At 38.6% G+C, this 23,037-nt stretch overlaps 1 protein-coding gene and 1 pseudogene across 3 annotated transcripts in view; one reads left to right on the top strand and one right to left on the bottom strand.

Moving 5' to 3' along the window:
- Nucleotides 1-7,868: 7,868 nt before the first annotated feature.
- Nucleotides 7,869-23,037, bottom strand: part of LOC110201974 (GTPase IMAP family member 4-like) — a 46,326-nt gene continuing 31,157 nt past the window's right edge. For 2 of the 3 annotated variants that reach the window (XM_020977924.2, XM_020977923.2), the window contains 2 exons: nt 22,654-22,729; nt 15,993-18,354 (listed from right to left, as the gene is read on the bottom strand). In XM_020977924.2, coding sequence (XP_020833583.1) covers nt 17,423-18,354; nt 22,654-22,675 — 954 coding nt within the window. In that variant the 5' untranslated portion in view covers nt 22,676-22,729 and the 3' untranslated portion in view covers nt 15,993-17,422. Of the gene's footprint in view, nt 8,884-15,992; nt 18,355-22,653; nt 22,730-23,037 lie in introns of those variants that run through there. The other variant, XM_078152854.1, reaches the window with a different exon arrangement.
- Nucleotides 14,608-14,967, top strand: LOC144456847 (cysteine-rich PDZ-binding protein pseudogene; annotated as a pseudogene).

The following is a 23,037-nucleotide window of genomic DNA, read 5'->3' as shown; positions in this document are numbered from 1 at the left end:
TAAGCACTGGGGATACAAAGAAAGGCAAAGACAGCCCCTGCTCTTGAGTTCAGGCTAGTGGGGGAATATAATGTTCATACAACTATGCAAAAAGGAAAAACATTTACATGGTAAATTGGAAATAATCAGTAGAGGGAAGGCACTAGAATTAAATGGAATCACAAAAAGCTTCTCATAGAAGGTGGAGTTTTGACTGGGACTTAAAGAAAGCAGTTTATTGGACCAAGAAAATATAATTCTCTAGGGAAAAGAGGATGTGGTTCAAATGATGTTCTGAGAATGTAAACTAGATGTAACTCTGGATCAAATCAGAGCTCACAGGGCAATCAGATAAGATAGCTTAGGCAGGAGGCAGGAAAGGAACTAATAACATTAAATCTATTTTCTCCTCACAGGAGTCAGTAGCAGGGGACGTCAAGAAGATCAAACCACAAAAGAAAACAGTTAGTACCAGTGAAATTATAGTAGCCTGTGGGGATGACCAGCTCTGGATCATTTTAAACTTCGGTCCAATTACAGGAAGTTTTATGGTAATTCATCTTATCTGGTTTGTTTTGCACATATGCAGTTAGAAACAAGTGAGAAAAATGATTATTTCTCTCTCATACTAATAATCGATTATTGGATTAGGACCAGGATTTTTTTTCTGAAGCCTATAGGTTGTTCAGTCTCTGAAGGACATTGCTGATAATGAGATTGAATTAACTTTCTCCTCAATTTTGCTCAGACCCTACCCAGATGGAGAAGCCACTGTGCACTACATAGGTTTGGGTGGGGTTAAAGTCTTTGATTACATTACCCAAGGCTGGGAAATTTAGGAGTAAATGACATGATCAAAGTTAAGTCCTCTAGCCCCTCATTAGAACAGGTCCACCTCTCACTATAATACTTATTTTTCTCATTTTTTAAATTTTATTTTTAATTTATAGAATAAAACAAGCATTTCTATAACATACTACAATAAAAAAGGTGATTGCACGTGAAACTGAAAATCTACCATATACAACTCGCTATTCCTTTCAAATATATAACAAAATTTTCAGATAAATTTGTTTTTCTTCCCTCACCACCCCACCTAGAGAAGGCTACCATCAGACACAAATAGGTATAGATATGTAAAATTATTGTATTTTCTATATATTATATATATCCTTCTATTTATCAGTTCTTTCTCTGGAAGTAGATTGCATTTTTCTTCATGTGTTCTTTATAGTTCATTCGGGTATTTATAATGGTGAAAAAATTAACTCATAGTCATTCTTAAAACAATATTACTGTTATTATATACAAGGTTCTCTTGGTTCTGCTCATTTCATTCTTCATTATTTTGTTCGAATCTTGTCATGTTTTTCTGAAATCGTTGAGCTCATCATTTCTTATGGCACAATAACATTCCATCGTGATCACATACTACAACTTGTTCAGCCATTACCCAATTGATGGGCATCCTGCAAGTTCTAGTTCTTTGCCACCACAAAGAGATCTGCTATAAACATTTTAGAACATATTTTCCTTTCTCCCTAATTATCTTTGGAAATAGACCAAGTAGTAGTATTGCAGGGTCAAAGGGCTTCTCATTAATTGTTAGCCAATCCCAGTTGATTGCCACACTCAGCAATACCTAGTCTTCTAAGGGCACATAAACTCTGAGCCCACTCCACGATTAGTCTTTAGCATTAGGGAGTGTCACTGACCCATTTTATTTGTAATATGCTAACATCATTAATGAAATGGTTAACCAGAAATTATGTCTCTGGAACTTTTTAAATGTCACACTAGGAATTGCTCAAGGTAAGCCAGGTCAATATAATCAAGTAGATACCATTTTAAGATCCAGATACCATTTAAGATACCAAATTAACATGAAAATCATAATCAATAAAATAATAAAACATTTAATCAGTATTTTTAAAAAATAGCAAAATAACAGGAAAATGAAATCAGCACACATTGTGAAATGAGTACAATTTCATCTCCTTAGAGTAGTTTATAAAAAAATCATCGGCGACTCATGGTTGTGGAATGGGGGCAAAGTGTGGGTAAAGGGCCAGCCGTCTTGTTGTTTGGGGGCCTGGTTTGGCTTAACCAGAATGCAAAGAATTTTACTTAAGGTTTGTGGGAATGAGGAAGACAAGACTAGATTAAGTTGTAATGACTGAACAGTTTGGGACCAGAGTGTGTGAAGGAAATTATGATTTTTCACATTAATCAATATGATATTGTAATGAATATACTAATAGATTAGATTCTCAGAATTGCCCTTCTTGCCTGAGACTCAGAATTAGTAATGCAGCTTGAAATGATACATCAAAACCCTTGACAACCTCTCACAATCACTTCATTCTTGTACCTGTGTCCCTTAAGTGAATCAAATCAAAGATTGTAGAACCTGTTCCTATCACAGAACCCTGGATCTGTGTCTTGGGGCTGGTCAAGACCCTTCAAATTTGAAATAATCAAAGAGTTTTTTGTATTGTGGGATTTGTGGGTTTGTGGTGGGAAACCACTCAGACTCTGGGATATGATTGTTTGTAATCCACCTTCTCCCATCCTTCCCCTCCTGTGATTTATGTATAGAAGCTGTGCCTTTACTTCAGCTTAAAGAGCATTCCTCACTCTGAAATTGATTAATTAAACCACTACTTGATTACTAGCACTGTCATCTCTAGGCCTGCTTTGTACAGCTCTGAGCATTCCCAGTTAAGAGACTGACTCAGTAAAAATCCTGTTAACAAGTGTAAGGTACTTAAACTATACCTAGGTGTGCTTTCAGTTTTGTTCTCATTAGTTTCATTTTAGAGAGGCTTAGTTTTAGACATCAATAGGACATTAACCTATATATAACAATCATCACAGCAGCAATAATGGCCATAATTTGCACTACAAGTAGTGTTTCTTGGTATGTATACTCTTGGTTTTTTGAAGATACCCAGAGACTTAAGTAGAGTACTGCTTTTTGCAGGTAATGATGTGAAAATTAATCAACTACTGATCAATCACTTTTGTTTAGTCACATCCTTTAATTACTTATGTTGCTTGATTCTTATCAATCATCGTAGATTAAGAAGTGTGTATGGAATTCTGCCTAAAGCTGATAGGGCAGCTTGATTTTGGTGTTCAGCTAAGCTTCCCTGCTAGCCAACTTACCCTTTTCTGCATAACTGAGCCTCTGCAGCTCAACTGTCAGGCCAAGTTCCTTATTTCTCTTAAAAAGCCTCTGCCAGCATTAGCTCCTTATTTTTAGGATCCTCACCACCTATCACAATCATGGTTAGTCCATGGTCAAACACAAGTCACACGAGGATAGAAAACATCCTGAGCTTTACTCACCTGTCACCATTGCGAATTCCCTGTTCTCCTCAAAAATAATTATGTGAAACAGACTTACATGATGACAATGGAAAGCCTCAAAGCTACCCTAACCAATCAGAACGTATAAATGCCCATGTGAATCAATATCATGTTCCTCAAACTGAGACCTGTGTTCCACATTTATTGTTTACATTCCCAATTCTAATGCCCTTATTTATGCCTGTTACATGCTCTATGAACTCTGCTCTGGGTCCTTAAACCAACAGAGATGGTCTTGGACCCACTGTGATGGGTGAAAGGTAAAATGACTGAGGAAACCAAGGTTTGAATTTCTGGGCATATTCATTTATTAAGCAATACAATTACTCAATAAACCAGGACCAGACCTCCTCAGCTTAAGCCTGGATCCCAAATACAGAGGGAGACAGACTACACATATTCAAAACAATTAGTCAAACAAGATCAATTAATTAAAAGGAAACAATTAACTAGGTTACAACATTAGGTAATCTGATTTCTAATTGGAGGAAGCATTAGGGATTTTCCATGTTGGGAGGGGAAGAACAAACAAATGCAATTCTCTGAAATCAGAAAAGGAGGTGTCGTACTTCCCCCAGGTACCGTAAATAATAATAATAAAAAAAACCATGAAAAACCATACCTGATTGATCAGTATGGGGCCAGTTTTCAGATGAGACATATGAGTTACTTGAGATCTATAACTGTGAGAAAACTCCTTGCATCATTCATTGAATCTGACTGGGTTTCTGGTCAGCATTGTCAATTTCCTTAGTTAAAGGTCTCTAAACAGCAAGTAGATCCAACTTACCAGTCACACAAGGCTAAGCTCAAACAATGCAATGAGGTTTTCTCCCAATTCTAACAACCGAGTAAAGTTTTCTCACAAGATGGGAATTGGACTAGACCCATAACTGAACAGAAAGAGGATGGAGCAAGCTCTAGAATTGAGTCACAAGATGGAGTTAATGTGGTTCACTCAGTTTCCACAATTAACCACTACCACTTGCTGCACCATTCCCCTCAATTTCCTCAACACTTTACTGGCAAACTGCCATCTATTGCTAATAAATTGATTTGCTAGGAGCTTTTTGCCTCAGTTTCTCAGGTTTCAATCATGACAATAGCATAGCTGGAGGTCTAATGTATCTAAAAAGATATAAACTGCTTTTATAACAGGAAAACCATATCCTGTCAAAGTGGCTTAGTCAAAGCATAAGCATTTTAGATACTTATCATTACATCATTCTTGGATTCACTTTAGCTTCTTTGAATCTGCAATTGCAGATTCGAAGACCTTGTCAGACAAGTCAACACACCAACTACACCATTTCTTAGGTAGGAGACACAGGAGGGCTTCTAGCACCTTTCTCATTAGCAGGTTCACTTTTGATCCAGTCAGGCAGGAAGACAGGGAGACAGGAATGAAGTGATAATAAGGGTTAAATAAGCTTACTTTATTCTAGTCTAGTCTTCTCAAAGGGAGTTTGCTGATAATGGGAGCTCCAATTCCTACAGCATTCCCTGACAACCCTTCTCAAAGGAGCCAGTGTGAAGTGGGGGGCAACTACCCCTCCATCTCAATGGGGTCATTTGAGACAAGCACAACTTGTGCACTCCCCTAAATCCCTTCAAGCCGCAATGGGGGCCAGTTGAAGCAAACACACAGATTCTCTCTCCCAAGCCTTGATAGGGGCCGATCAAGGCACACGCAGCATTCAGCTTGCACATTCACCCCTATGGGTCACTGACCAGCGCCCACTTGATCTAAAGGGTAACAGACAAAGAAGGCATATTGCCTGCAATAGCCTTACAATTTTACATCACTTCATCGCTATATCTACTGTAACTGCAGTAGCAACTGTTTCCAACCATGGTAGTGAGAAGTCATATCTAACACCTGAGAAGTACAGATTTTTGTGGCTATGGATCCTGGAAGAAAATTCTAAGAAAGAATAACAAAAAATCCACCTTCACACACTAAAATTCACTTATTACAGACTTGAAAAAGACTCAACCATTGGAGGGAGACCCAAGCTTCTCTCTACTCCGTTAGAAGGGATTTCATCTTAACTGTTCTTTGCAACTTTATTTTCTTTTAAAGTCCAGGTGGGAATGGATGTGTGAGGAACAACATGTGATATTGATTTTCTGATCCTTCTCCTATAAAAAGTGGGCAACCACCTATATGTTGTGCTTTTACTCTCTTCTTATTTCTCTAGCTTCTGTCCTCTCATTCAACTGAAACTTCTCTCTCCAAAGTTACCAACGATTTCCTTATGAAGAAATTTGCCTTGAGAATGCCCAGATTGCCTAACATAGAGGCACCCTACATTCTGCTTTCTCCTACCATGGGAGTAGATGTAGCCTGCTCTGATTGACTATATAGCTGGAACAGGCTGCATCTTTAGAACTGGATAGCCTGGGAGAATCTTTCTTTTCTGTACAGCATTCATGCTTGTTGTGTTCAGAAGGTGAGGATCACAAAGTTCGTTCACAGCACAGGCACCATGAACTGAATGAATGAGGGGGAAGGAGGATTTTTTTCCCCTTCACTCTTCTCTTTTTTACCCCTTCTTTGAAGTGTTTGTCTTGGTTCTTTTACCTGTCCTCAGTTTCAGGTATAAGCAGTAAAATCCCCATCTGAATGTGAGCTCAAGCCAAGATGATCTTGAAGCCAGGAAGGATTCCAAGTCGAATGTTACAGCAGTTGATCCCAGAGAAACCAGAGTGCCTGGGACCCAGTCCAAGCTAGGTTTTGGGCTTGGAACTTAGGACTGTGCTGTATAGGACCTGAGCTAAACTATGAAACTAATTCCCTTTTTCTCCACAGAGACTGAGGGGTTATTTGGGGGGGGGGGGAGATTAAGCCCCATGTATTATGGAGTAATCTATGTGAATATGCCTTTGGTATAAATTTCTTCTGTAAAAACTAATCTATTATTGACTAAATGGAACTGAGGTGCGGGAGACCAACCCCTATAATTGAGCAAACACCATCTGTTGAGATTGGAGCCATTGGCAGAGGACCTAGACCTGATAATGTGCTTAAGGTTACCAAAAAAACCCTGTAGTATAGGAGAAAATTGACATACATGACCTTCAAGAAATCAGAGCCCAATCCCTTTTAAGGGTCCTGGAATCACTTCATTTCCCTACTCTTGGCATTTTCACTCACTGTCCCCCATGCCTGGAAAGCTCTCCCTTCTCATCTCTGCCTCCTGGCTTTCCTGACTTCCTTCAAGTCCCAGCTAGAATCTTACCTTCTACAGGAATCTTTTCTCAATTCTTCTTAATTCTAGTGTCTTCCTTCCGTTAATTATCCCCAATTTATCAAGTGTATATCGTGTTTGTATATAGTTATATTTGTACATAGACGCATGTTATTTCTCTTAATACATTGTGAGCACCTTGAAGGTGGGAACTATTTAACTCTTTCTTTGTATCCTTAGCATTTAGCACTGATTTAGTCTGCTTGATTACTATGAGGGAACACTTGAATTGCCTGAAGTTTCCTCATCACTTATTCTTTTGGATTAACGTGCAACTGTTTGCTGGGAGGCATGTAAATTGGAGAAGGAGAAGGGTTGCTATTATAGATGAAATCAATTAACAAACACTCTGCCCTTGTTGCAAGGAAGAAGGAGACATGTCACTGGTACTCCAACTCTCGTTCTCCTGGCTGCCTTACTCACCCAACTTGCATTTAGACTGCTGGTCCTGGAGCTCACAGAAACAGTTATGCAATGTTGCCATAATTCAAAATACTCTATCTGGATCCTAGGGTTAAGCTGGTTATAGGGAAAGATATACTCTTACTACTTCCTATTTTAGCTGTTGAGTCTCCTTGAGTGTCCCTTTCTGGTCCTCTTCTAGGCTCTCAGACTTCCAAACCATGCTGTCTCACCCTGGAACTTCCCTAATCACTTAGAACCTCTTTCACCTGAAATATCCAATCATGCCTGTGACCCTCTCAACCTGAAATCACCTCTCGGACAAGTATGTTCCCTTTCTCACATTGGTGAATCCCTGCACTTTGTGGATGGATCCAAGCCAGTCTTCAGTCCCCTCCCAACCTTGTTCCCAGCTCTCAGATTTCCAAAATATGTTGTCCTGCTCTGGAATTTCCCTCAGAGCCTGGAATCTGCTTGCCATGGAACAACCAATGAACCCGGCAGTCTTCTCAACTTCAAATATTACTGCCTCCCTTGTCCCATTGATGAGTTCCTCCTGTAGCCTCCATTTTCTGGGGACAACCCTGGCCAGCCTCTTCCTTCCCCTCCCAAACCTAATCCTGGTGGGCAGAATACCTTTTCCTCCTCTCTTTTCAGCTCCCTTTGGTGCGTTGACTTTCTGCATTTGAATGCAATCTTCTTGAGGGTAGGGACTGTCTTCTTTTTGCTTGTGAGTGCCTGGCACATAGTAACTGCTTAAAAATGCTTGTTTCCTTCCTTCCTTCTTTTGCTTATTTGTACTTTCCTTTGTTCCTTCTTTTCTTCCTTCCATTTAAATGAAACCAGTAATCATGACAACATGCATTCTTGCACATACATTTATTTGTTAAAAATAAAGCAGAACTAGGAATGATCATAGCAATTATTTATGAGAAAGAACAGACAGAAATAATCAAACACCAGTTACTCAATCAAAAGCATAAGCAGGGATGATCAGAACATCTGAGTCCATACATGAATCTAAGTCATGCTCTTGCACTAATGCATGCAATGTCTGTAGAGGAGATTGAGGACGGATTTAGAGAAACCTAGCAGGGAGGCATATAAATAAGGGAAACCATGTGCCAGGGGAACTCATAACTCTGGACTACAGATTTTGATGCCCTTGGTGTCTTCAAGAACTCTCTGTGCCACACAAAGGCTCTCTTCCCTGGAGAGGGACCACACTCAGGAGCCTTGGGCTGTCAGGGGGCTGACAGTAGGGATAGGAGGAGAAGAGCTCTGAAAAGAGGGTGCAGAAATGCAGAAGGCAGAACTTGCCTATCTTACTGTGTTTGGGGTGAAGTTTTAACACATTTGAGAGCCTCAATTTTTCTCATCAAGTCATCCAATTGACTTTGCTTCTCTTCCTCTTCAGCAGTTTTGTTATTGAAAGCACAGTATGGAATCTTATGTTTTTTAATGAGTTTCTTAAGATGCTTATTGCCTGAATTTTTCACATAATCACTGAGACTGCCCCCCCCTAAATCTTCTTTCCTTGTAAAAAGGAGAACCATTTTCTTACGGGCCTTTTCAAAAACCTTTTTCACATATCTGTAGACTTCCTTGTCCTCTTCTGTGTACCGGCCCAATTGAATCACCATAATTAGAATGCAAAAATCCTTTTTCCACTGGTTTATCAAATCTACATCCTTCAGAATGGGAGGAGTATCCACGACAAGCAATGTCCCTCTTTTCCATGTCCCGCTACTTTCCTGTACTGCCTTGGTTACGGGTTGTGCTGACAGTTTGGAAGTAAATACAGTTTTCTTGAGGATACTGTTTCCTGTTGCGCTCTTCCCAACTCCACTTTTCCCCACAAGAATGAGAGTCAGAGGGCCTGTTGGAGAAATTTGTAAAAATCTTTTTTTATAATGATGAATTATTTACTGGTAATATTGCCCTGAAAGTATACCTTAGAATAATATATAGTCTTTTTAATTTAATAGTATATCATTCTTTCTATGATTTGGCTGTCTCCTACATTAGTGTAAAGTCTCAATGAGATTTCTGTCATTTCTACCCTTCCCTTTATTCTGTTGCTCAAGAGTCAGGTGAAGTCCTCTAGGCAAACCAAAATGGTCTCATGGCTTTCAGCAGCTTGAGAAAGAGAGCCTTTCAAACAGAGGAGAGTTGTTGAGAATGAAAAGGGTTTGGGTGAGGAAGAAAAAGAGTGAGAGATCACTTGTCAGAGGATGATTTATAATAATTATTTATATTTCAGGACATTAGAAATTGGTGTTTGCTGGTAGACATGTTATTTAATATCTGTCTATTTGAGCCCCTGGGGGCTGTGACTGTGTCAGAAAGGGCAGTCTCCTTCACCTTCACCCTCAACTAAAATGAAGGGGAGACCAGAAACCTCACAAGAGGCAAGAAATGAGCAAGTGTTCTGAAGGTAAAAGATGAGAAGTTATAGCAGCACTGATTGGAGAAGGTTTAGTGCTACTGCATTGGAGAAGTATGGAGATGCAGTAGGGGAAGACAGTGCATCCATGACAGTGGGGACAAGAGCTGTTGTTTGTTTTATGCCACAGCCTGCCAATTGGCTTCAACTTTGATTCTATGGTGTGTGAAAAGGGGAGGTCGCTGTGACTCTGATAGACTCTAGTCAGTGCTGAGTGTAAGATGGAGATACGGGGTATTGCATCCATTAAGCTAAAGAGACAGAACTCAGTGGATCCTACACTTCCATGCTCAGTCTCTCTTGCTACACCACCCTCAACACTGGCTGTGTCCAACTGTCTCTCTCTTTTTTCCTTTCTCTTTTGCTTTTTCTCTATTTGAATCTGCTTTACCAATCCTTTTTCATCGAGAGATTATTTACTGTTTTGTCACTTGCTGTAAAGGTATTGCTTTTTCAAACATCAAGAGGTTATTATAAATGTTTAATAGCTTTTTGCGTCCTTGTTTGAGGCCTCTAGGTTGTACAGTGGATAAAGCAGTGAGAGAGGGAGAGAGAGAGAGAGAAAAAAAAAAGAGAGAAAGAGAGAGAGAGAGAGAGTTGAAATAAGATTCTTAATGATTTATATTTTATGACTTTTCAAATAGAGAAAGACCTTCAAAAGAAACCAAGGCATAACTGAGTTCTACAGTAATCCTTATGGGAGGAAGGGCTGGAGTTAGTTCTGCTAAGGACAATTGCTTTAGGCTCTTGTTATTCCTGAACAGATTAAAGAAATCCATACCCCTAAGGGGTAGATCTGAGGGTATTACTAAAGAGAAAGTCACAACTGAAAGGAGTTGGGAACCAGTGACACTACCCACATAGGACCGGTTTTCTTACATGAAGATGCTTAAAAGAAGTAGGAAAGAAAGGGGAGAAGGAATATACTGGAGTAGGGGGAGGGGAAGGGAAATCATCTCACATAATTAGGGCACACAAATAAAAGCCTTTATATAGATTTTGTATAAAAGAAGGAAAGAGTGGGGAAAGAAGACACTTGAAATTCACTTAAATCTGAATTGCTCAGAGGGAAAAATACACACGAATGCAAAGAGTACCCATGGGTAGGGGAGTGGCTGAATAGATCTTGAATAACACAATACTCAGTACTCCAAGAAAACAGCAGAGGAACCTAAAAGTAATCAAAATAGGATAAAGCATGTCTCAGATATTCCCTTCAGAAGTGTTCAGCAGCTAAACCTAACAAAAAGTATGAAGTCAGGCTGGAAGAACAAGTAAACAACAGCAGCAAATGGTTATTACGATGACAAGGATGCTCAAGACACAAACCTAGATGACAAGAATGACTCTAAAACATTTACAAGAAAAGCCTCAAAGAAAAACACAACCAGAGCACAAGTTCAACTAGAATTTGTGGATGAGTAAATGCAAGAGATTTTTTTCCTAAAAAGATCTGCAAATGATTGTATGAATGAAATGAGACTACTAAAGGAAACAATTGGAAAAGAAATGAGAGCACAATTGGAAAAGAAATGAAGAGAAAAACAAGTTTGGTGAGAGGCCTCCTTAAGCAAAGTCATCTAGATGGCATTTAGGGATATAATTAGAAGACAACAAAGTGAAAAAAAAAGTGAAATATCTACAAAAATGATTTATAATAAACTCTTTTAGCATTAATTATAGTACAGTCACCACCTGTGGATCCTGAAATCATACTCTGTTGTTCAGTCATTTCAGACACGTTTGACTCTTCATGACTCCATTTGGGGTTTTTTTGGCAAAGAATTTGGAGTGGTTTGACCTTTCCTTCTCCAGCTGATTTTAGAGATGAGAAACTGAGGCAAGCAAGAGTAAATGACTTGTCCAGGGTCACAGAGCTAATAAGTGTCTGAGACTAGATTTGAACTCAAGAAGATGAGTCTTCATGACTTCAGGCCCAGCACTTTATCCATTCCACCATCTAGCTGCCCATGACATCATAGTGCCTGTTGAGAATATAGAAATGACACCAGAGACAGCAAAGATAAGAAGAAGACCTGGGCTGGACCAAATATACATAGAGAAGGTACCTATGCTGATGGCAAACAATTTTAAGGGAATTGGGGGACTGATTTTCAAGATATCTGAAAGAGAGGAGTCAGCACGGTATTATTAAAAACAGGTCAAACCAGACTAATCATAATGCTCTTTTGACTAAAATATCAGAGTTATCCCCTAAGCACAGCATGACTGGATTTCACCAAAGCTTCTGACAAAATCATTCCTGTTGTCCAAGATGGAGATATATGAGTTATATGATGATAAATTGTTTCAGAGGTGGTTATATAACTGGAACCAAAGAGTACTCATTAACAGATCAATCTCAATCTAAAAGCAGTTCTGTATTACTGTGTCCTTAGGAATCTATCTTTGGATTTGTGCTGTTTAATACTGGTATCAATTACTTTTGTGAATGCATCTCTCTATCTATCTCAAGTTTATCAGATTTTTCAGTGATCCAAAGTTGGGAGGAATAGTTATCACAGGAAGCAAAATAATTACATATATGTGTGTGTGTGTGTGTGTGTGGCTGATATAGGGTGATCTCAAAGGACTGTAATAATAAAAGTCACTTTCTCCAGGAAAGAAGCCAAACACTTCTGATTGAAAACTCTTTCATGATTCCTTCAGTGAATAAGACCACCTAACTGATGTCTTCACAAAATTTCTAGGTGTCCCTTTTCTGCACCTAGCATACCAAAATTTCCTATACGTGAGGATTGCTATCCTGCATCTCATAAAATGAACCACTCAGAATCAGGAGTGTGAGCAAAGTATTTCAACAAAAATCATTCCAATACCCTCAAGTAGAAACAATTCTCAAAACAATTTTAAAATAATGTAGTTCATAGGATAAAAACAAATAAAAACCTCTGGGAAGGTTAAAAAAGCAATCAGCAATGATGTTCCATATAGGTGGGTCTCAGGAGCTCCCTACCAAAGTTTCAAAAATCATATCCCTTTTGTCCAAAAGGCCCATAGCTAAATCCCAGATCAATGTCCATGAGGAGGATGTTAACCCCAATTGCCCCAGGTCTGCACCACAGCTTCTTTGCTTACAAGAATACTGGTTCATATTTTGGGACTTGGGGGGTTAACTCACACCTCTCCAAATCCCAGCTCACAACCATATACTATAGGCAATCCTCTTGTAGGTCCAAGCTAATTTCCTCTAAGTCTATATACCAAAATTTTCCCCAATATACCCCTGCTGTTGCATAATCCAAACGCAGTTTCTAATTCATGCCTCACTAGTACAAGCAGGTTATTTTAAAGAAAATATACTTGGGAAATCTCTCAAAAAAGTAGGGGCTCCTAGAAAGGGATTGAGCACTTAGAGTTAACTACTCAGGCTTTGTAGGTTAGGAGGTAAACCTTACTCCATAGACCCACAGTCTGCAAAGAACTCAGACAAATAGTCAGGGGTAGGGAACCTGTGGCCTGAAGGTCACATATGGCCCTTTAGGTCCTCAAATGCAGCCCTTTGACTGAATCCAAGCTTCAGAGAACAAATCCCCTTAATAAAAGGATTTGTTCTGTAAAACTCTCAGTCAGGCAAAGAACTGCATTTGAGAACCTAGAAGGCCACCTGTGGCCTTGAGGCCGAAGGTTCCCCACCCCTGGTCTGCACTCAAGTCATAATAAGGAAAATATTCTAGGTCTTCTTTAAAAATCAAAAGAAAAATATAAGTATTTGTGAGCTATCATAGCATGTTTTAGGTGAACTTTTAACCATTAATATTCTAGGGATTTAAATTCTTTCTGCTTATATTAGCAGTGATACTTATATTTGGTACAATCATATAATAAACACTCAAAGAAGCAAAAGTTATGACAAAGAAATTGGTTTTATGTAAGAAAACACTCTAGAAAACTGACTTTGCAATTATGATCTAAAAGAAAAGAGAGGGGAAAAAAATTCTGAAAACTAGGGTCTGAAATAACAAAAGTCCTGGATACAGAATCTCTTTAGCTGGTCCCCACAAAGTCAAAGGGCCCCATATTTTATCTCAGACAAGGTGCCACATGTAATACAAATAGATTCTAGAGCTACTCTCCCAATCCCCTACTGGCACTGGCAGGCTGGGGTCCTAAAGCAAGGCTGTTACTCATCCCCTTAGCATCTAGGAGTAGCCCTAAAGGGTTGGTGTGTGTTAAGGGACCTGATCTCCAGGCCTGAAGCAAGTTATAGCTGGTAGGCTCCATTGAGCCAAGGGTTGGATGCAGCTCACACAATGAGATAATCATCTATAGTTATAACATGGGTAGCATGTTTTAAGTGCATATGTAACACCAACGACTTGGTCCAAGACATTTTTAGGATTTATAAGGAGGCACATTATCAGATCCCTAAAGCTTCTTATCATCAGTAGAAGCTGGAAATGTCCCTGGGAGTTCAGTTGAGAACTTGAAGCGACATCAGGGATTTGAGAAAACTTTACAGAGCATTTTCTCTGATCTTAAAGGCTCTCTCTCTCAACCAGGAAGATGTAATCTCCAGGGACTTTTGCAGACAAACAAAGCTCTTCTTGGAGGCAAAGACCCACCTTGGGTGATGTTATGAAGCTGATAGTGGTCATTCTACAAACAAGCCCATCTATTTCATCTGTACTCACATTTTGTATCTTGCTGATCTAAGGACAAGAAAGGAGTGTCTATGTGTGGAGCAAGGTGGGGAACTGCAAAGGTGATACCTTTGGCCTCACTCCACACATATCCAGCTTATTTGGCAAGGTATTTGTGTTAGCCTGATATGAGAGAGTAGACTACTTGGGATGTGCAGTGATCAGTTGAGGATGGGTCCAAAGAATATCTGGAAACAAATTGTGAAGAACTTCATTCAACAGATCCCTACAACGGGGTAGAAACCAATTCACACACAAACACAGAGACACCCTTCATTTTTTTTTTTAACAAAAAAAGAAACCTGTCTTCATTTGCCAAGGGACTGTGGTGCTGTTGCTTCCCTCTCCTCTCCCCATATCCATACAGAACAGAAATAAAGCCTGGAAAAATCAGAAATATTGATGACCTGGAAGGAGTTTCCTGGGCCAAACAATTCTTTACATTTCAAAGAAACCTGTTCCTTAGTTAAACTGACTTGGTCCCTCTGACAGAATGGTTTGTGAAAAACATGAAAAGAAACTTGGTACTGTTATTACTCCAGATAGTTGGAAGGAAGGAGCAAGGAACACTACAGAAAGTGGTGGAAGGAAACTAAATGAAAACAAAGCTTTGACTTCAAAGAAAGTAGGATTTGACCCATATGGAAAGAATAAGTTCTCCATTTGCAGAATTCGTAAAAGTTCTGTGCATCAGCCAGGTTCTCATTACTGCCAAGGCTGTGCTTACAAAAAGGGCATCTGCTCAATGTGTGGGAAAAAGGTTTTGGATACCAAGAACTAAAAGCAAACATCTGTTTAGCTGCACTGATTGGCTTTCTGGCTTCTACTTTTATATTTCTATATGATTTTTATTTTCTGCTATATGTTCTCCAAGGTATAATTGTACAATATTTCAAGGCAAATGACTAATATTAGACCAATGTTCAGAGTTTTCCTCTTTTCTTTCAAGAAACCCTAAATACAAAATAACATTTTTACAAATATTTTACTAGGCTTAATTAATAGAGCAGATTTAATGAAAACATTTTCCCCAATCCTTTATGCACTTTGTGCTTACTATATTTAGTTAAATAATTTCCCCCTTTATTTCTGTACATATTTTTACCAGAGGGATGGGAATGTTAAAAGTTTGCTAATATTTCCCTGACAACAGTGAACCTTGGAACTGAAATCATTGTTTATCTCCTTGACAGGATGCATGGCTCTTAGCACCATCATCCTTAGTTAATCAGAATTTGAAAGGACAGATAACGCTTGAAATTTTAATAGGACTTTGTCAGAGACCATGGTACTAAGGTGGCCATTCTGCTTACCTACCTACTCATTAGACCATACTGGAGAAGGTTTGAAAGTTTTAATTTTAAGATTTTCATTCTTGGAGAAAAGGAAAAGAATCCTTCTAGGGAGTAGCAAAAATAGAATTAATATTTCTCCTATCCCTTTGCCTGAATTCCCCCCCTGCCCTCAGCAGACAAACCCTAGGAATAGCTCAGAATCAGTAATATTTCTGTGAATTCAGCCAGTATCAGGAAAGCCAGGAGAGTGGGATCTAAGCAACCAGCATGGGGAGACATCACTACTGTTTGTAAAAGCCCCAGAAGCAGAGATCAAATTCTTCTCCCCCCTCCTCCCCAAAATAGCAATAATATGAAATCCAGTAGAGGATATGAATGGATAAACATTGCCAGGATTTTGTATGTAAAATCCCCTAAATCCAATACTGGATGTCAAGGAAGAATGTTCTTGCTGTACCTTCGTAGGTTTGGGATCTTTGCTGTTGAAAGCAAGTGCTTATCGGGAGATAATTATGCAGCAAGGTAAAAATCTTTTTTTCCTTTTGAAAGTTGGTGCGTATGAGAAATACATGAAGCTGATGGAGTCCTTACAAGTCACATTTTTATTTAAGTTTTGAAATGATTATGAAAAGTAATTAAAGTTGTATTGTCAAAAAAAATCAGAAATATAAAATTTTATTAAGATCATGCAGTTCAACTAGCAGAGTGAAATGAACACATTAAACCACATTTTCTCATCTGTTGGGTCAGAGTCACTGACTATGGATGTATAGGGATTTAACATTCCACTTGCCCTATCATTATACTCTGAATATGACTGGCACAGGAAAGATTGAATTCAGAGATGTTTGGTAAACAGTTGTTTAATGAAAGAGGTGATGTGGTATAGTAAAAAGGACACTGGAATCAGAAGAAATCCAGTCTTGTATTCTAACCCTGACACTAACAACTTCATGACAATGGGAAAAACCAATTCTTTCTGAGTTGCAATTTTTTCACCTGTAAAGTAAGAGTAATATCTGCAATATTATTTCAGAGATTTTCTGGGAGGAAAGGTTTTGTAAATCTTAAAGAGCTACATAAATGAATTGTCGACAAAATGACTAGTAACATGACAGTCAATGATATAGAATTTTGTCAATTTAAATGAGCAGACAATGAGAGAGAAAGGATCATTAGGAAGCAGAAAACCTATGGGCAATTCCAGTTTAGGATTAAGAAAAATGAATATAATAGGATTTCATCTTCTCCCTCCATAAGTACTATTCAGTTAAGATAAATAGCAAGGACATAATGGACAATGTAAAACGGGCAAATAGGTGGTGTAGTGAGTAGAGTGTCAGACTTAGAGAAAGGAAATTTTAAATTCAAATCTTTCCCCAGGCACTTGCTAACCCTGTTATCAGGAGCAAGGTTAGATTCTGAGATTTAATTTCCTTATTGATAAAATGTGGATAATAATAGTATCTATCTTGCCAGGTTATTATGATGGTCAAATCAGATGACATGGTTTATATGTAGCTGTGTTTGTAAGTAAACATTATGTAAAGTGCTCTGCAAACCCTAAACTCCTAAACACATATTAGCTATTAGCTATTATATGTCCCTTGATGAGGACAACAATAGAAATGTGAGTGAGAGTCACAACACAGAGAATACATTCTGTTTCTAGGGAGGAGAGGATGGAGAAATATTGAAAACTATTTGTGTGCTTGACTTTTGTTCCTTTTTTCCTCCTCTGAATCTTGGAGGGATATTTTCCAGTTCAGAATGAGTTAGAACTTCCTTTTCTGGATTTTCACAGGAAAATAATTTGTCCTTTTATTTTCAGACTGAGATGTTAGTTATTAAATATTAGTGTAGCTGTTATGAACAAAAGTTTGCAACTATCTTTATTCTTGGACACATGAGTGGTAGGATGGACTTGTGATGCCTGAGTATTCATTAATAACCAATAGAGAAGGAAGATGCTGGAAAAGTAGCAGAAAACATAAAATAGTTTTATCAAGTTCCTTAATCCTTAAATATGAGTATAATGATGTGACAAGCTGCTACCAAGATTTTCAGGAAATTTTCAAGGAACCAATTAAAGTTCATAACCTCATTTCTGGCATCTCTTTGCTTGTTTTCATAGAAAGCTTCTTTTTCTGCAATTTCCTTATACATTTTTTTTTCTCTTTCTTTTCGCTTCAGCTCATCCTGTAAGTTTCTGATTGCCTCTTCATATTCTTGTCTTATTTCCTCTTTCAGTCTTTCCAGGTCTTGCTTGTAGGATCTTTGCAATGCTTCAGTTTCTTTCTGAATATTCTGTTCTGCCAGTTGATACATCTGGTTTGTGTAGCAAAAGCCTCCATTCTTCTGTACTACTTGTTCAACCAATAGCAGAAGTTCTGTTAGCTGATTCTCCTGCTCATTTCCAGTGGCCTTGTTGTTGAATGCACAGTATCTTCCATCACACCAGCCAATCAGGTCTTTCAAAGCTTCATTCCCACCTTCATCTAAGTATTGATTCAAATCAGCACCTTCCAAATCATCCTTCCGGGTCAATAAAAGAATCATATATTTCTTGGCTTTGGAGCCAAAAATTCCCAGGATCTTCTTCACTGCATCTTGTTCCTCCTTGGTATAACGACTGAGTGGGACCACCAGAATGATGGCATGAGGCCCAGGGGAGGACATAATGAGGCAGCGGCTGATCTCCTTTGAAGTGTCCACATCAGACACATCAGTGTCAAAAATCCCAGGAGTATCCACAACTACAATTTCTCTCTCATTCCACAATCTGCTTGTTTTTGCACAATTCTTGGTCACCGACTTTGCTGCTAGTCTTGCCTCAAATGCTCGTTTACCAAGGATGCTGTTCCCTGTTGCACTTTTCCCAGCTCCTGTTTTACCCACCAGGACAAGTCTCAGTTGATTTTTGCTGGGGTCTTGGTGTCCATAACCTGAGGTGTGGGTAATGAGAGTGACAGGGTTAAACTCTACCTTCAACTGCTGTCCTTTCAGTCTCCCTTTCCACCCAGGACAGCCATGTCTCTGCCCTTAGCTTCAGCCTCAGAGTCACATGCACAATGGCATTATGTCCTTCAGTAGTAACAAGCACATAACTCTCTGGCTCAGATATAGGTTCACCTTATTGATGTTTGGCACCTAGTATTTACTCTTTTGTTCATCTGCCCATTCTGAATCCTTCAAATGCTTCTAGAACTAACCTTATCTATCTTCATGAAACTTTTGGTTTTTTAATATAATTTAACAAAACATTTGTTGAGTGACTGCTATGTGCAAGGCAGTGCACTGAGCCTGGAGAGAACTATAAAGGGAAATAATTCACAGACCGTGTTGTCAATGAACTTACATGTTTCTCTCTTCTGTCCTTAACTTTTGATTCCCATTCCTAATACCCTACTTCAAACCTGGATTATTATTGTATTTCTATAAGTGGAGTCTAATCTCTTTTTCTCAATCCACAGAGGCAGAGTGGTGTCATGGGAAAAGTGCTGGATTCAGAACCAGAAGACCTGGGCTGTAATGCTGGCTTTGCTTCTTATTACCTGTGTGATCTTGGGGAAGTCACCTCACCTATGGGAGCCCTGGTTCCCTCACATGTAAAATGAGGAGGTTGTGTTAGATAAGGGCTTCTTAAATTTTTTCTACTAGTGATCCCTTTTCACCCAAGAAATTTTTATGTGACCCTGGGTATATTGGAATATAAAACAGGTATATAAATCAAACATTTACTGATAATAAATCATAAAGAAATTTATTTTAAAATAATTCTTTGGTACACATATGATTTTACCATTTATTAAAGAAGAAAGCAAATTTGCATACTAATGAGATGGATGTGCTTGTTTATTTTTACATAAAGAATTAAATCTTGGTGGAATATTTGATACTGTAGGATATAGAGCATCTTCAACATTGTTCATAGTTGATTGATATTTTGATTTTGTAATTATCAATGCTGAGAATGCCATTTCACATAAATACTGAGTATAAAATGGAAGAAATATGTTTAGGGCCATTTCAGAAATTGTTGGAAATTTTGTCCTACTCCAAAGCAAAAATTCATCTAATGATTGTTTATGTACAGTAAAAACACTGCAATTCATAACATACAAATCTTGAATCTGAGCCAAGGTGTTTCCGGCAACATACATGGCATTGCATGGCATGATGGCATGCACAGTATAAAGTGTACGTGTTGTGTATTCAGAACCAAGGCTGCAATGAAATTGCATGCTGCAACATGGACAAGCACTGCCAGAAACTCCTTGGATTCATTACATGCTTGATTTTGAATTAGATTTTGGTCATTACGCATTCAGAAATCTTTTACTGTTGCCAAATTTTTCACAACCCCCAAATTCACTTACATGACTTTATATGAGGTTACAACCCGCAATTTAAGAAGCCCTTCTCTAAATCACTTTTAATTACATAAATGAAATTAAAACATCTGTGAGGTACTGCCTCACACCTATCAGATTGGCTACTCTGTCAAAAAAGGAAAATGTTAAACATTGTAGAGAATGTAAAACTCTAATGAATTGTTGGTGGAGTTGTGAACTGATCCAACCATTCTGGAGAGCAACTTGGAACTATGCCCAAATGGCAACCAAACTATACATACCTTTTGATCCAGCAATACACTACTAGGTCTGTATGCCAAAGAGATCACAAAAAAGGGAAAAGGACCTTCGTGTGCAAAAATGTTTATAGCAGTCTTATTCATGGTGTCAAAATTTTGAAAACTGAGGGGATTCCCATCAATTGGAGAATGGTTGAACAACTTGTGGTATGTGAATGTACTGGAATACTGTTGTGCAATAAGAAATGATAAACAGGCAGATTTCAGAAAATCATGGAAAGACTTGCATGAACTGATGCAAAGTGAAATGAGCAGAACCAGGAAAACATTGTACACAGTAACAGCAACATTGTGTGATAATCAGCTATGAATGATTCAGCTCTTCTCAGCAGCACAAGATCCAAGACAAGCACAAAAGACTCACAAAGGAAATTGCTATCCACATCCAGATAAAGAACTGATGGACTTTGAATGCTGATTGAAGCATATTATTTTCACTTACTTTATTCTTTCTCATGACTTTTTTGTTTCTTCTTTCACAACTGTGATAAATATGGAAATATGTTTTACATAACAGCATATGTATAAACTATATCAAACTACCTACCATTTTAAGAAGAGGGGAGAGGAAGGAGGGAAGGTGAAAAATTGCGAACTCAAAATCTAGTAAAAATTAATGCTAAAAATTTTCTTCACATATAATTGTGGGGAAAATACTATTATGAATTAAAATAAAATGCCATATTCATCACATTACTTCCATCTTCTAAAACCTTTCATGGCTTTTCATAACACTTTATTATATGGGATAAAGACTCAATACTTTAGCCTGACATTCTAGGTTCTGCATAATCCAGTCCCAGTTTACTTTTCTAATCTTGTAACCCACTCTTTCGTAGATTATCCTCTCTTTGCCAATCCGGTGAGTCTCTTCATTGTTTTCAAGACTCACTGCCAGTATTCGCATTGCCAAGACTTTGTTCACTCTGTTCTTCACGTAAAGAATGTCAGATTGTTCTTTACTTCTCTAGAACCTAGACCAATTTCAGGGCTTAGCCCTTTCTTAAAATCTTTCCTAATGACCTCAGCCCAAGGTGAACTTTTCATCCTTAAAACTTATGTAGTGCTTTTTGTCTCTGTCACTCTTTTGGTTTTTGTCCTACCTGCCTTGTACTAACAGTTACAGTTTTATACATGCAGTGAATCCTTTCTTAATTAAAACAGAACTATGTCCAGAGATATTTTATATAGAGAGGTAGGTATCTGACATGATAGATAGAACTATGGAACTGGAATCAGTAAGACCTGAATTTGAATCTTTCCTCAGATACTCACTACCTATGTGGTCCTAGGCAAGTCATCTATGCTGTTTCAGCCTCAGTTTCCTCTGTCAAATGGGAATAATAAAACTACCTACCACACAGGAGTGTTATAAAGACCAATTGAGAAAACCTGTGAAAAGTGCTTTGCAAACCCAAAAGCCCTTATGTAAATATTAACTGTTATGTGTGTATGCATGAATAATTGTATGCATGAATGGAAAATAAAGACTTTCATAAAGAAGAAGCCATATCTAAGCATACCTGAGTAACCATAACAAAAACCTGAAAAAATCAAATGCTGTAATATCACATCCAACATTGCTTTGATTGATTGGCAAAAGCCAAGAGGAAAAATGCACAAAAGAGAGAAGAGAGTGAGTAACTAATTAAGCAGCAAACGCTCCAAGGATGGAGCCAGGGATGAAGAGCTGTCTGCAGTTGGCAGGGGTCTAAGATTTTGCACATAACAATAACCATTCTTGGTAGACCTCACAATGCGCTGGCAATTCAATAATTAAGCCATGAGAATAGACAAAATGAGGTATTTTTCCCCTGGGACAAAAACAGCTAACAGGTGATAGATAAAAATTGGAGGGTGGTAGCACACAGGACAATCTAATTAGGTGGAGGGGGTAGCTAATCCCATTGTCTTCCTCTCCCATCTTCTGTTGGCCCTCAACCTAACACTGTTGGCATTTCCACTACCCTTCTTCCCCTCAGGGGTGGACACTAATGGAGGACTGAGGTATGGGGTTACATATGAGAAGGAAGGGTGCCTCCTGAATGTCAGCAGCTGATCCAGTCCATTTATAGTCATGCCCTCAAACAAGCAGGGAATATTTTCCCACAAAGAATATATTAGTCACTATAGAAGCCATCTTCTTATTTCTTCTCCCTATTTCACACTACAGAAGCACAACATCTTGTCGGAATGAATGGATAGCTTAGACACAGAGTGGTAACCCCCAGATGTCCTGGCTATGGCCAACCTCATCCAGTAGAGACCATTTTAGTGATGGAGGAAGCAAACAGACTCTTAGCCCCACTTTTTTTTCCCTATTGTTGTTGTTGTGACAATGAGGGGACCAGTTAAAGATACAGGAAGGAAAAAAAGGAGAATGAATTAAAGAGTATAAAGGAAACAGGAAAATAAAGAAATAAGAGAAACTGAGTGAAGGCCAGGCAAATGGAGAATGCTGCTCAGAGCAGCTTTGGCTTACATAGAAAAGGACCAAAATCCTAGTTGGCCAAAAAAAATGGGAATCTTATCTGATTTCATTCACCTCCCACTCTAACCCTGTCCAGGGGAGTCCTGGGTGTGTGCTTACCACAGTATGCATTCTTGCTCATGTTGTCGGGGAAGAGGTCTTCACTATAGCCTTTGACGATTACAGGGTACAACTTCTGTGGAAAAAGAATGAGAGCTGAAGTCATTGTCAACTGTGCTGAAGTAAAAAGAGACTATGACTCAGGGTCAGAAGACATAGGATCTGGTCCACACCTCTGCCTTTAACTGGCTTTGTGGGCTTGGCCAAATCACTTGCCTTCACAGGGTCCTGGACTGGAGATAGTGTAGAATGGGTGATTAATAGCAAGACAAGTTTGACTGGACTGGAAAATGCAGGAAGGGGAGTACTACAGATATCATAAGAGAAGTAACTTGAGGCCAGGTGGCAAAGGGCTTTCTATGCTAAACAGAGGGTTGTATATTT

Source organism: Phascolarctos cinereus, unplaced genomic scaffold (genome assembly GCF_003287225.1).
Source record: "Phascolarctos cinereus isolate Bilbo 61053 unplaced genomic scaffold, phaCin_HiC Scaffold_1;HRSCAF=81, whole genome shotgun sequence".
In the NCBI taxonomy this organism is placed as follows: Eukaryota; Metazoa; Chordata; class Mammalia; order Diprotodontia; family Phascolarctidae; genus Phascolarctos; species Phascolarctos cinereus.
Note: the sequence above shows the minus strand (reverse complement) of the source record. Positions and strands in the feature narration are given on the sequence as shown.